Source organism: Strix aluco, chromosome Z (assembly GCF_031877795.1).
Source record: "Strix aluco isolate bStrAlu1 chromosome Z, bStrAlu1.hap1, whole genome shotgun sequence".
In the NCBI taxonomy this organism is placed as follows: domain Eukaryota; kingdom Metazoa; phylum Chordata; class Aves; order Strigiformes; family Strigidae; genus Strix; species Strix aluco.
The window spans coordinates 79,694,539-79,710,140 of NC_133971.1; the positions used below are offsets into that span (position 1 = coordinate 79,694,539).

Genomic DNA, 15,602 nt, shown 5'->3' on the forward strand with positions numbered 1-15,602 from the left:
ATTTTTCCATATCTAAAGTTTACTTTAAAAATGTGAGTACATTTCTTCTTCCTAAACCTGTTAATTCTTTCATCAAATGTGCTTGCTTTAAATTCATTGTTTTTTCCACTGTATAAACTAGGTGGATTTGAATACTTGCAGGAAGAATCTAAAGCATTTGGTTGCTATTAGTGTGCAGATTGCTGACTCACACATACCAAAAATTAAAAAAACTCACAAATGTTCAAGTGATTTTTGTTTTGTTTTGGGGCTATACAGCACCAAACCACATCCTGTAGTACAACAGATCTTCCTTCTTATTTTTATTGTGCAATATAATTTCAGGTTAATAAAACAAACACGGACAATACTGTTATTGTCTTATCCCCAAATTTTATTATTTTTATTTAAATATAACATACTATACATTGTTGCTCAGTAACTTTTTTCCCCTTTTTTAAATCCCCTCCTCTGTTTCCCTTTTGCTCAGGAGTCTGTGTGCTGAGGATGACAGAAAACAGAGTTTATGGTTGAGTACCTGTGATACTCTAGATAGAGTTTCTGCAGTTTGCTCCCACTACAGTGGGTATTACAGTATACCAAACACACAGGAATCATTGATTCCTTCAAGGTTTATTTTGGTTAATATTCTGAAACCACTATTCATGTCACAAGTGGCTCCTGACTCACTTTGGAAAAGTGATATTTCCCGATTTTGGCCTCTGAGCAGCATGGTGTTTTGAGTACTATGATAATATTTATGCATAATCCCTCCTCTGACCAAGTCATACAGGTAATTCTGTTAAAAGAGTATTTCATTTGTACGCTAAAGTAGTCATTCAATACTGTATTCTTCCAGGCTCACATTGAATGTTCACTGCAGGTCCATTATGTTGTGTCAGTTTTAATTATCGATTACAAATTTAAATAACAGAAACTTGCTTTTATCATTGTAGTTAAGATTTGCTGTGACCTGCAATTACATTTAAAATCTGAAATTCATATTTCCCTTTCTGGAAAAATTTTATTTGTGAAGAAGAAAGCTGGAGATAAAGTTCCATGAAATACAATATCAGCTTTCAACTAAAATGTTGTCTCTCAATGAACTGTTTTAAAACAGTTGACTTCATTTAAGGACAGGAAATATAATCTGACCATTTTGTATTTTATGGGAAAGCTATTATTTTTTGCTTTTTTAAAAAACAGCTAATATTTAAATAACAGATTAAGATTGAAGTGCTGGTTAAACATTGACTTAAATAAGTTATAGAAGATTCCAACACCACCAGCCTTTATAGAGGTTAAACATTCTCAGAAAGACATATTATGCAAGGCTCTCCTTTGTACCAAAATACAGTTTCCAAACAATAAAAATAAAACCAACTTTTTCACAACAAGAAATGTTGAAGATAAAACTGCAGCATCAATATAATCTCATAGTTATCACTTAAAGTATTTAGAACAAAATAATATTATACTACTTTTGTTTCTTACTAAAGACACTGCAAAGGCTTACTTATTTAGTGGAATACAATGTGAAGACAGTGGTACAAATTGTTTGATGTACTGTTTTCTATTTATCTGCTCTAACAAAATGAATCTCAATATGGTTACATTGGTGAGCTATCCAGAGCTCGCTAAAATTACAGAATAAAGCAAAACATAAAACAAACCTTATGTACCTTTAATTGAACAGACTTCATATTATGCTTAACTTTATTATACTGCAGTTGCTGAAGTTAAGCCACGGGACTAGTAACACTTCATAAAAGTGTGCTGGATATTATGTATTTTGAGCCTTCAGTTACTATGATGAATACGAAAGGCATGCTAAAGCTGGATACCAGCACGGCTTTTTTGGTTGGTTCTCATATATAATATACATGTGAGTAATAATCTCTGATAAATGCATGAGCATGATTTTGGATCTCCTGTCCCTCAGTCCTTACCTAGGTATCGCTCTCACTACATGCCCGTAATTCTATAAGCTGGTAACAAAGACAAATGTGCTGAATGGGCATATTAATTGAATAAGGAGTGCAGGACTGTGTTGCCTTCTTACTTACCTTTCAGAGGTCAAATTTTACACTTGGGAATTATACACTGTTTAATTTTAACATTTGCAATCTCAGTGACTTTAATAGGGCTGTCCACATCTAGCTTCCAGCCCTATGCTTGCTGCAGAATATTGCACCGATTGCAATGCATTAGATCTCAGTTCCAAATTGAAATCAAAGTCAGATGAATATACACACAGATGCATTGACACCCAAGTACAGATGTAGCCTCTTCTCTGAATTTTAAAATAGCAGAAAGACCCCTTGAACAAAGTATTTCTTGAAGTTTGTTCTTGAGTACTGATAAGTAAAAAAATTTCTCCAACATTAAGACACCCAATACCATAAATCCAAGCACTGCTTGTTTGGTCTTTTGCTTAAGTGCAAGACAGTTTAGGAAAAAAATGGATTATACACATTAAATTCTGCCTTTAAAGCCTTGTCTAATACCTATTCTCAGAATACTTCTGAGGTTTTGACATTTTAACCTATCAACCTCTCTGTGAAGTACTGAGAAAAAGGGAAAATAACACAGAAGCAAATGAGGAAAACATTTCAAATCAAAAAGATATTTAACATCCTATTAAATAAATAACTTAGAGAGAAACAAAAAGAAATGAATTTAGAACATACAAGCAAACCATACTATTCGTTTTGTTAGAACAGTTTTACACTACTTTGCTTATATTCCTTAATTCTATCCATTCTTCCACAAGGCTTCTCCAGAAATATCATTATTTGTGCATATGACCCAAGTGCTTCCAGTAAATGCTTGCGTGTCTAACTGTTCATTGGATCACTAGGCTTGAATGAGCAATTAAGTTCTTTGATATGAGTTAGTATTCCATAAATAACTTTCCCCATGAAGATCATTCAACAGCTTGTCTCATGTCCCTTATGTTCTGTTGCAGAGATAAAAAAAAATTGTTCACACTGGCAATAACTTCCATCCCATTTGATCCAGCTTGTATCTTGATTATAAGATATGACACCAAACTAAATAAAAGTATTTCATGTGCCAGCAAGAAGTACAAAACCTTCAAAGGCTTCCCCTGCTCTCTTTTCAAACAAGCAGATGTCTGCATTATTCTTTGCAGTTACTCTTCAAGAAGATTACCAAATATTCTTGACATAAGAGCCTTTGGTTCAACTGCATCAATAAAATAGTTCCTTCATCTATGACATTACTACCATTGGAAGAAAGTGAGCTGAAGTGTTTTTCCTTCTTGTTTTCTGTCCTCTCTTTGTGGCTCCCCTTCCATTCAGGGCCACAAACATTTGCCTTCCATTGTGCTTCCAATTTAAGGATGCATATGTATTATATCCATTTTCTTCTATTCTTTCCTTCAGTTTGCAATCACTGTTAAACTCCTTCTGTTAAAAGAAGAAAACAAATACATAAATTCAGAATAAACATCATTCAGATTTGCAACGTACTGAAGGTAAATAGTTTCTAAAAATGTTTTGGAAGATTTCAGTGTTGTATATGTGACATCGTTTTAGGATTCTACAGTGTATTTAAAGTTTCTCTCTGTCCATAGCATTTAAAGCAACATCAGTTAGAATGCAAAAAGTGAAATCAACCAAAGACAATCAATTATTCAGTGCATAATTATAGCAGTGAAATGATATAATTCACTCACAGATGAAATTAAACTTCTTTGTGTTGGATTATGGTAACAATATTAAGTCATATTCTCAGTCATAAACTCAAGTATGAGATAGCAATCTTGGAATTATTCATCATATTTCAGTTCTAACAAATATAACCCTTAAATATCTTGAATCAGATTACTGATACCATATGTTAAACAGATATATATGGCATAGGCTTATTTAAAGCAAGATCCTTTACACCACACTGACCATGAAAAAGGGCTTTTTTGGATGCGCAGGTAAGTCACTGTCATGCTGCTGTTACGATGGCCATGAGGCCTGTTTACTTTGCGGACCTGAATTGGGGCTTAGCCTAAAAAGGAATCATGTATGATCCTGTACCTTATTGACTAAATAAACTTGAAAGTAATTTTGTGTGTGGTACTAGGGATTAAGGTTCTCTGTTTTTAAAGGAGAACCAGTTGTCAGTTTGTTAGAAAGAATTAAAATACAAGCATGTGGGGCATGTAGGGGGAGACTATTTTTTTCTGTAATGTTAAATGCACTTTTACACAGATCTTCTCTATAATGAAGCCAAGAATGCTTTGTTTTCACAAAAAAAGTAATTCCTACATAACCCCCAGTTTTGTCAAGTTACTTATATTCTGTTTGGAAGGCTTTTGAAAATGGACATTTATAACACACTTAAATTACAACCAAAAATTAGCATTTTGTTGTTTCTGCATTTCAGAAAATGGTATTTCACAGCTCAGGCAGAAGCACGTCAGAATATCAGACTACGATGAACTAACTACATGTGGTATTTTCAACATGTCTACAAACAGGACGAGAACTAAGTCTGAATAATAAAATTATTTTCATGGTACAGATACAAATTGCAGGGATGTTTTATCTTTTATTATGATCAAAATCCTTAGATCCTCAGGTAATAAAGATACAGAAAGTATCCACGTTAATAAAAAAGGACATAAGAATATGAAAAAAAATACATTTTCCATTCCTATTAATTTAAATTAGAATTTTAAACTAGTTAATATTCAGTACTTTGATGCAGTAAGAAATTTTGGGTGTATAATTAATGTTTTACTTAGTTGCTGCTAAGATGGCAGACCACGTGCTTATGTTTTCCTAACAGAATTCCACATATTCAAATTCAATTTGGCTACCAAAATGCTCTTTGACTTTTGAGATTAGTAGTTGAAAAATGCCTGGCACAGAAGACACTATCAAGAGAAGACTACAAAATGACCCTTGGTATTGCCTGTATTCACAAAGCTACATATAGAACATCTAATATTTATTTACTGTAATACCACTCCCCCACCCCCCACCCCCCCCCCCGGTGTCAAGGTATTAAGAAGGCAGGTGGCCATCAGTCCATCAATCTCAGTTCTAAACCTAACTTCTATCTGCCAGCAATTTATTTTGTTAAAGAAACCAAATAGTGAATCTTATTTTTCTCCCTCATTCTAACCAAAGTCAGTCAAATGGAAAAATATTTGATAAACATAGAAACAATCTTACTTTACTTGTTTTCCCAGATGCAGAATTGTACTCAAATCCAAACTTCTATCTCTATTCTTAGATAATAAAGAGAGAACAGATGACATTGTGATGTGGTTAAGAAGTCTTATTGGCAGGGGTCTGAGTGTTAGCCCAGGACTGATTTGCTCACTTCAAACAAATTTCAGCATAACCCTGTACCAATGTCTATTGTGCACATGTTTAAGAGTGTTTTTAAAATTTTTATTGGTTCCGTTTTTCATATCCATCTGCAAGCTGCCACACTGTAGTAATATGAGTCTAACTGCAACTCTTGGGAGGATGGGAAAATAATAACAGGAGCATTCTTGAAATCTCTGAAGTATTATGGAACAGGTTTTGATAAGTCATTATGTTGTGATTTTATGATGTGAATATTGAGAAATTATCTCAGCTGGAATTAAAAAAAAGGCTTTCCACATTTGAATCCTCCTGTCACCACTATTTCTAGTACACTATCAATTACTGAATCTTATGGCAGCACTTTCCATCTACGGTACATGAAAACTGCTTTGACTTCTTTTGTGTGTATACAGGGTTGGTGCAGGACTGAGCAATGATCATCCTGTATTTCTGGCCAGTGTAATTCTAGAAATTAAAATCCATATTTACAGCAGTTTCAGGAACATTTCTCTGTTCTGGTCTTTCCTTAATGTGATTCTCTGTCCAGAAGTTTAGAAAGTCAGAAGTAATCTTTTGAACCAGAAGTGACTAGCCACAGTGCAGATGAGGCAGGCAATTTATATGGTTTGTATGAACTAAACCCACCCTGTAGAAATGCCCCCTTAAAAAAAGAAGACCAAATGCCTTCAAGCTCCTTGAGTCTCAGTTGAGACTGACATTTGTTATTTTCAGCAGAGGTAGGAGGCTTAGCTACATTGCCCGAGCATAAACCCAGTCCGAGTACCTATCTGTGATCTGCTCTCTTTAAAACCTATAGATGTTCTCAGTACGGAGCAGTCTGAAGATTGGTTCATAACCTTTGCAGATGACTTAAATAAGTTCGTATTTATGTGGGCTCAAACTCACTGGAACTGGCAAAAAGTTGCAAAATTACAAATCAAGCCAGATGTAATACCAGAATAATCTGGTGTTTGTGTAACCATGTGGATGTGTGAGGGTACACTTGAGTTTAGTAGTCAGATTTATAGATCATATCTCTACCTGTAAAAATATTTGGATAGCTACAGGGTTTTGTTGGGTTAGTTGTTTTTTGTTTGGGTTTTTTGGTTGGTTGGTTGGTTGGTTTTTATTCCCCCCCGCTCCCCCCAGGTATCAGTAACCTAAAACACAAATACAAATAGACCGTATATGGACAATTTTCAACCAATACCCAAATTCTGCTCAGTCAAAGCTTATTTATCTGCTGATATATATGTCTGCGTCTCTCTGTACTGCCCATAAACTTGTGCATTAATTAATACAGTCTAAGTTAAAGATGGCTAGTCTAGAAATCTTCGAAGTTGTAGTTTGAGAATTTTGTGTGTCTGCTCCACTAGCTGAAGTTTCCAAGATTTCAGGTACACTTTATAACCCCCCTTCCAATTACTGTTAAATGCAACTCTACTGCAGAAAACCAGGGAAAAACAACCTTAAAGATTCCATTTCGTAGGACCCTCTCCATTGGCCACTACTGAAACAGTAAGCATGATAAATCCTAACAACTGCTCTGGTACAATATGAGCTTAACAAATGACAGGGAGCCTGTGGAGGGTGGGGCTGCTGCTTTGCCAGAGTATGAAATTTTGATGAACAGCACATTTCAGCTTTAATTAGTAATAATACACAGAGAAATGCGGTTTTCAGTAGGTAAGAAAAGGAACTGTGCAGACTACTGCAATCCATTTGGAAGGTAAAAATACTTACAGAGCCGTAGACTTTTCCTTTCTTGTTCATGGCTAAATAATAGTTGCTCTTAATGGACTTAACTGCCACAACTCCAATTTCTACAGATGTTATCTCCAGTATGCCTAAAAAATAAAAATTGAGCTATTTAATCATGTCATTAGAAGAGTTTCTCACTATAGAAAAGTCAATAAACCTGAAAAATATTAAACTAATACTCAGAACAAACTGACCAACAAACTTCAGCAAAATTCTTCTCTAAACCATTGCAAGAATATACACAAACATTGTTTCAGTTAACATGTTTCCTTTGCTAATCCTGCATTTTAAACCCCATAAATACTGAAATAGCTTCATTCTTCTCAGCATGCTTTTTACCAAAATTTATCAGAAGGGACATCTGAACCACAGCATTAAATTAAATCTATAGCATATGTCAATAGAATGATAGATTTACCCCAATCTTCAAAACCAGTGGTAAACTATTCTTTGTAGGACATATAGATAAACTAAATCTCTTGGCTGCACTGAGCTGATACATTCACTTTTTGGCAAGTGTGTTGACAGTTTGGGATATAGTAAGACTAACCCTAACGACCACATTATCTTTGTCTTTCAGATATCAGAGACATTTTGCTCTGTTTGTAATAAATATGATTCTTTTTTCTTTAAAACAAACTCTTTCTGGGATACTGGATGGCTCAAGGGGCCAGTAATGGGAGACAGAGCTTTTCATGTCTATGTTTTCTGCCCAAGAGCATACTGATTTGGGAGCAGCAGAAATTATTACAACTTACGTAGTGAGGTTAGAGATCCCTTCTCAGCTATTCTAGTTACTACTAGAGTAACTGGATGGCTATGTTGTTTTGGCATTGAGTCTTAATACAGGATAAATATGGCTCCAACCAAATAACTTCTAAATGGTTTATCCAGGTAGTATGTCAGTCTCCAACATTTCTCCTGATAATACCAGGAGTAGTAGAAGTCAGAACAATAGCCCATCTAACTTAGTGGTCACTAAGGATCTACCAATGGGGAAATTACAGGAGGGGCAAAAGTGTTGAGAAATTGTGAAGAACATCCTACACCAAGACAACAAATAATGTGACGAATAGATCAGCTCAAAAAACATTGATGAGTTGCTACCTGCTTAAAAAAAAAGAATCTGCAATAATTTCCTTCTAAATATGTTCTATGTTTTTTGTCTGAGCGGGGTAGTACTGGAAAATTTATATGTTTTTTCATTTACTTAAGGATTCCTTGTGGTAACCACATCAGCTGAAGCCAACAGTGTAACTTGGTATTCAGTGCTTTTTCTGGAAATGCTGATTTTCTGTCCCTGAAACTGAATGCAGTCTTTTCAGACTGTCAAATCATGTGGACTTCAGTGTGCAGAGGAGGAAGTTCTTTCACTGTAAATTTTTTTGAAAACGGCTGCTTTATGTACAATCCAAAAGCCATTCTGTATGGCCTTTGAACCAGTCTGTGCAACTCAGGAGTGAAGGTGTTACTTGTCTGTTACTAGAAGTAGAAGCTTTGATGTTATCTGGGCAGTGGCTGTGAATCAAGCATGAAAAAGTAATAACTAATTTTTATTGGGAATTAAACTGATGACATAGTTAATGCATGTGAAGAAGAGAGAGAACATCAAACTAGGCAGTCTAACGTGAAAGACTTCCTTTTATCGTCAAGAAAGGAGAGGTGTCCTTTCCTGGATGCATTTTTAAATATATATAAAATTCTATACTTATATAAATTTTGATATGAACATCTATAAATTTCACTGCAACTACCAGAGGCTTTGTGTTTACTTAGCAAGAAGCATTAGGTTGGCCACAGCTACAAGGTCTATAGTCCTTGCATATGAGAAAGGCTGTGACAACTGCAAGATAAAAAACAGTAGGTCTAGGATCTAGTAAAGCTCTTCAGAAACTGGACCATATTAAACCAGAAGTAATATTAAAAAAAAAAGTTTCTTGTCCAAATCTATAGAATGATGGAAGTGGAGGAATATTTTGTTTAAATATTGACATCAAAACACAAATATAAGTGTTGATAGCCACAAACGATCGTGTATTATCTTAAAAAAAACCACAATAAAGCCTTCTGCTCTAAGATTTTTATGGTAAGATTCTTAATGGAAGCATGAAAAATCAGCAGTGCTAAGGACAGAATTGCACATATAAGCTAAGAAAACTTCACCTATGCTGTGAAAGATCTGCATATCCACTGAGCTGTGTGAGAACAATTCTGCACTAATCCTCTCCCAGGCTTGAAAACCAGACTTGAACAGAATGAATGAACAGCTGCATATGGCACTGCAAGTCTGCTACCTGTGAGGGGGGTAAAAATAACAGTTCCCAAAATAAGCTCACTCCATCATCAGTAGTATCCACTCAGTAGCAGCAAAGGCCCTTCTGATGTCTGGAGTTGCCTAACTACTGCAAAGCAGAAAAGATATGGCCAGTTATTTAAATTAGAACTCTAAACACAACTTTCATTAGTTACTTAAACGTAATGCTAGCTTGAGAATTAGCACAAGGTGCCTACGGGGAAATAAGAGGAGCTATAATTTAGGGGAAGTGTGTAATCTAGAAAGACACAGAAAATACGAGGGAAGAGTCAGTTAAGACCCACAACCTACTTTAAGACTAAATTGTCTACTGCTGCAAAGGAGCCATATATAATTTTCCATATGTAAAATGAAGAGAATTATACTCTCTGATCTCAAGAGAAGTTGCGAGGGCTCCTTAATTAGGTCTTGATAGTCAGGTCATATATATCAGTGTCATGCCATTGATACAAGCAGTGAGTCCATACCAGCCAAGGCCCATTATGCTTCTATTGCTCTTAAAATATTGCTCATTTTCACAGCAAAGCCAAAGTTGCTTTCTTGATTTTCTGCAAGAGCATTAATACAAAGCATTGTTCTTTAATATTTCTCTCCCATGGCATATGTCCTAAATTATCTGTGCTCAAAATCAAACAGACTTAAGTGGAGTGCCTTGAGTTATGTGGATGACAAGCTATTAGAGGGTAAGAATGTGGTGCGACCACTGCTACAATGCCCACTTCTTTTTACAGGAGTGACATGTTTTTTTGTATTTTCCCTGCCAAAAACTGATGAGAAAAATTTAGTTAAATCTTTCTACAGAAATTAATTGCTGCAACCCAAACTGTGGCACCAATAAAACTAGGCTGGATCTATTCCTAACAACAGCAGGGAAAAAAAAAAAAAAGATACTGGCATAACATGTAACATTATTAATTTTTATTTTGAAATTGATTAAACTGAGTTATATTTTGTTATATTATCCTTATAATAATAACACCATATTAGACTATTTCAATTGACTATTACACTTGCAGCTGAAGGAGAACAGTGCTCAAATAAGAAAGTTGCACTGAATTATCCCATTTTAAGTGTCTTGTACTTGAATGATGGATATACATTGCTCTTCAATACAATACCTAAGTAAAAGCAACAGAAGTATTCATATAATTCAGGAAAATTTAGTAATTTTTTCTGGTAAATTTTGTTCACAATCTCACACTCCATTATATCCCCAGTGGAGCAGCTGAAAGTAGGTAGTAACATTTCTATTATATCCACAGTAACTGGCTTGATTATTCCTGGTTACGTTATTTGACTGGAGCCAAATGTAGATGATTCTTTGGAACTATTATTAGTTTGATCTCATCACTAATGATCCTGGATTTATTCTCACTGAGTGTGTTTTGAGTATTTGGAAGTTAAAAAAGATATAATTTTCAGGGACAATTTTGCATATTCTGACCTCTGCAGTATTTTGCAGAGAGAAGGAGAAATTTTAATGGCCGTTTCTCATTCAAATGAATTTATTACTCTTGATCTATTACCGCTTGGGTAACAGGGACATAATTTGGTACTTAGCTACCCTGTTACTCTCTGTACACCCCAGAGACTTCACTGGAGTTACATGCTAGTTACAAGCACAGAACTAGCTCTTGTCTAGATTGCAAATTATTCAATATTGTTTACAGATTTTCTCAAATGGAGATTCTCTCATGAGTTTGATAGAAATCTACTGAAAGCAATAGGAATCTTTTCATAGATGTCAGTGATGTAGACATGCATTTCAAAGGTCAGCATGACAGCACCAACTCACTTGACATGGATCTACAAGCAGAAGTCATAAGGACTTTGCAGAACTTTGAAGCAGACTGGATTTAAATCAAACACCTTTGATGCAAGGGTGAAAATATGTATTTGATTATTCTTGAGTCATTATTAAATTCAGCAGGGATGTATAGACAAAAGAAATTGAGACACACAGTATGAAGCTTAAAACTGTAGTTTCATCATCTATTGAAGATGAGTTCTTCAAGGGCACAAAAAATTTTGTATTTACTTCAGGGTTTATGTAGCAGAGTCACAGGCCATGACTGGACTTCTATACTACTGCAATAAAGGAATAATTTCCACGGGCTCTCAAGATTAACTCTGTAAAATTTCATATTCTGTAATTATGCAGGTTTGGAGGTAAGAGCCTATGTGTAGTCATAGACAATATGGACGAAAGGATGCCAGACCACTGTGGGTACTCCACTGGCCAAGCTATTCTTGGCAGATGATTGTTCTCAGACACCTTCAAAAAATGAGATTCTATGACCTCCTGGGTAACCTATTCTACTAGCTACCTTAGAAAATTTTTTTAGCTTCCAACTTAAATGGCCTTGTAATTCAAGCCAACTAATTCTTGTTTAAACTGTAAACTAACATGAAAGAGATATTTTGTTTATCTTTGCAGAAACCTTTTACTTATTCAGGAATTATTATCATACCTACCTATGTATCTACCAACTTTTGCTCTCTAACCAAGACCAGTTTTTCAATGCTTTCCTTAAAGCTTTCAGGTTTTCTAGACCTTTGAACACTCCTGTTGCTTGTCCCCACAGCATGGCCATAGTATGTTTACTGAAATCTTGCCAGTGTTGATACAGGAAGGAACATTTCATATTTTCTGCAAAGGATATATGCATACTTGTACATTTATGCATACTTCCTTTTTTTTTTTTTTACAGTAATATGATAATACTAATACATGTTTGATCTGTAATCCACCACCCTCAGATACATGGAAGAAATGTAAGCAACCATTCCTCATTCTATATCTGCATATTTGGTTGTTCCTAATTAAATGTCATACTTCACACACGCCCCAGTTAATGTGCTCTTGTTTATTTTGTAATTTCTCTAATCTCTCAGTGTTGTTTTGAGTTCTTATTCAGTCCTCAAAAATACTTGCAACAATTCGAAGTCTGATACTGCCTGCAACTTTTATAACCATATTTTCAATTCCTTTGTTCAAGTTATTACTGAATTTTTGATTAGGAGATATCTTGAAGAGACTCTTGTTGAACTTGATGCGTCTGTTTAGATGGCAGTGAGAAGCTGCTAATTCCTGAGTATGGCTTTCCACACTGTAAGACTTTCACTAAGATTATGCTTGCTGACCTTGGTTAAGAGAATATTGTTAGAGATATTAGTTTCAAAAATCTTTCCCAAATGTATCTATCTTCTGCTTCTCTCCTATACATTTTTATTTCATCACAGTTGAAATTTAGGTTGGTTTGGAATTCTCTTTGATTAATTCTTTGATCAACTCTTTTTGGTTAATAATTTCTTAGGTGCTTATAAACATATATTTAAAAATTACTTTTCCCATATTTTTTCTCAGGATATGCTGACTTGTCTCTAGGTCTCTGTTTTTTCCCTTTTTAAAGTCAGATATTTACTACTTCCTCAGTTATATGGGGAGTCATTTTTCTCCTCAAGTTTTCAGAATGAATCTCCAGCACTTGGCCAATCTACTCAGTAGAGTGACTAAATTTTATCAAGTAAAAACCAGATAAATCATGCAACTGGTTTTGACTTTGTTCTTCTTCTGTTCTAACCAATGTTAGCTTCTCTTTGGAGGTCCTGTTTCTCTTCTGTGAAGACTGAAACAAAAAGGCATTTCAATGTACTTCCTTGTATGTTTCTTGTATCTGATTTTCTACCATTGCTTTGGCTCAGGCATTTCCATGCCTTAAACTTTTTTCTCAAGAAAATTCTTAAAGTAATTAATTTCCATGAAATAATGTTACTTCTAGTTAGGCTTGATAATAAGCACTACAAAAAAAAATTAATATTCCTGGGGGGAAAATTCTTGTTACTGGTTACTCATGTCTGGTTCCATGCTTTCTAGGAACTTGGAAAGGAAAATAAAATAATTAAAAGAAAATAAAATGCTGTGGCCTTCATTATGGTTTTAAAACAGATAGCACACTATTATTTTACAGCCATAACTCTATAAACTTCAACAATTACAACTAATCCCCTTTGACCACATCCACTGTAAAAACATAGCTTTCAATACCCAAACCATTTCCAACTCATTATAATTAGAAACATTTCAAATATCAACTTGAGATGTGCCCTGTAGCTATGCATGTGCTCTCTTTACAGGTCCCAAAGGCTAGAAACATATTCCCAATAGAAACCAAATATATTTAACTTAAATAAATTGTATTTTTATAGTTTATAAAAGTGATCATTATATAAATGACAAGGCAACAGAAAGCTGACTGGCTGTCTTGTTCTAACAGAGGGGCTGTAAAAAATACAAGTGAAAAATTACACTTACATAAGTCTGTATGCTAATGCCAAATGTCCTAGGTTTTTATAAAAATGTTGGTAATATGAGGCAAAAAAATTTACAAAATATCCTAGAACTTGAGTGAAATTATGTCAAACAATTTGTTAGGAAAGACAACTTGACAGAGCACCAGATGTATTACCAAAGCAGTACTTCAATGGATCCAGACATACCCTACAACAAGAACCATTTGACTCTGGGACCAAATTCAACTTCTATGCAGTGTAAAGCAGTGACCATTTTTCTGTGTCTGTGTCATTTGTGTAGTAAGTTCTTAAAATGCACTTTAAATGTCTGCAACCATAGTTGCAGTCCTCTTAATGTAGAGGAACAGGACCACCTTATATCTTCCTTCTCCTCTCAGAGATTATTCCATATACGTGTCAATCCACAGGCAGTTCCTCCCTCCCTTGTCTTTTCTTCTGTCTGCAGAAATACGCAGATGAAGAGTGAGTTCAGCTGGATGGAATGTGATGATGACCGAGAGCTTCTGAAACTTCTGTTTCCCAAATGGTTACAAGAAGCTGCTGGGCCTGTGAAGGCAGCTGCTGCTCTTGGTGGGTAACTGGAGAGGATGGAACTTGGTAACAATCCTCTAAACTGACTTTTCTGAACTTTGCTTTGTGCACCCTCCAGGGAGCTTCTCTGAAGAGATACCTTTGACTGGCATTGGCTTGGGTCAAACAAAGTTGGTGATAAGACATAACATCAAAGATTTGATAGTTCAAAAAGCTACTCTTAGTAAAGTGGTGGTTTGAAGAAATGAGAAGACTGGTTGGGTGTGGTCATGAAAGAGTGAAATGCTAAGGAATATGAGGCCACTGACTCCGATTCAACTGTTTCACCATTTACACCTGTGCAAAGCAAGTTGAAAACGTCCCCAAATGAGAAGTTACACTGTTATTCCTATCTTTTATTTGTTTTGCATAAGAATTATTGACAACAGAAAATAAAACAAATCTAGGAAACTGAAAATGGGCTAAGCAAGACATGCCTTTGGAAGCTTTTTCAATGAAGCAAAGTAGTTCCACTAAACTGTAATCTTAGAGTTTGCGGTTGTCTTTGAAAGGCAGCTTAAGATACAAATCTCACAACCCACAATGCCACAGTTATGGACAGAAATCTCAACTCATAACCAACCTGAACCATAACCTGAGCTTTGACTTAAAGCTAAAACTTTATTTGAAGTTTAAATCAGTTTGGTGGTTTTTATTATTATTTAATATTTTCTGACACCTTCACCCTTCCTGCTCTAAATCAGGAGTGGAAGTACAGAAAGGCCACAAAACAAGCTCTAAATGTATCATATTTAGATCAATTAAAACCAAATTGTGAATGTCCCATGAGCTTTCCAGTCAAAGTCCTACATCTGATGCATTTGGATAAGACTGAGAAATGTATCCAAACTTCTGGAAGGTTGTGAGGACAGGACCTCTGAGCCTTCCTGATTAGTACAATATCAACGTAAGATGTGAAATCTCCATAAAGACAATGTATAAGACTAATTATTATAGCTCTTTCTCAAACCCAGAAGGGGATTAAAAGAAACTAAACCACCTCTTTCCTTATCTACTGCTTTTATGGCTTTAATTTCAGAGCAGAGTAAGGACCTCTGTAGACCAAGTAAATGGAAGGGTGGCAGCAGTAGGGTACATAGGAAGAGAGAACCCTATTAGCAATGCAATAGTGAGAGCTATTGGCTAGCAAATGAGGAGTTTAAGTTTAGCTACAAGAATGGCAGGAATCAATTTAGCTAGTATACACCCTGACATGCAACTGAAACTATTAATTCAGGAGCACGGTTAGCCTACATTTTTCCCTTTTGTCAGTGAAGGGACATAACTCTGAAGAACAGTTCTAAACACCACCACTCCCTCTGTTA

The 15,602-nt window shown here is 35.3% G+C and overlaps 1 protein-coding gene across 1 annotated transcript in view; it reads right to left on the reverse strand.

Annotated features, from left to right (window-relative positions):
- Positions 1-371: 371 nt before the first annotated feature.
- The window catches only part of FGF10 (fibroblast growth factor 10), a 65,685-nt gene continuing 50,454 nt past the window's right edge, over positions 372-15,602 (reverse strand). Inside the window, exons 2-3 of the mRNA XM_074812133.1 lie at positions 7,062-7,165; positions 372-3,410 (exon numbers count right to left, since the gene is read on the reverse strand). Of these exons, the coding sequence (XP_074668234.1) occupies positions 3,213-3,410; positions 7,062-7,165 (302 nt within the window). The 3' untranslated portion in view covers positions 372-3,212. The remainder of the gene's footprint in view (positions 3,411-7,061; positions 7,166-15,602) is intronic.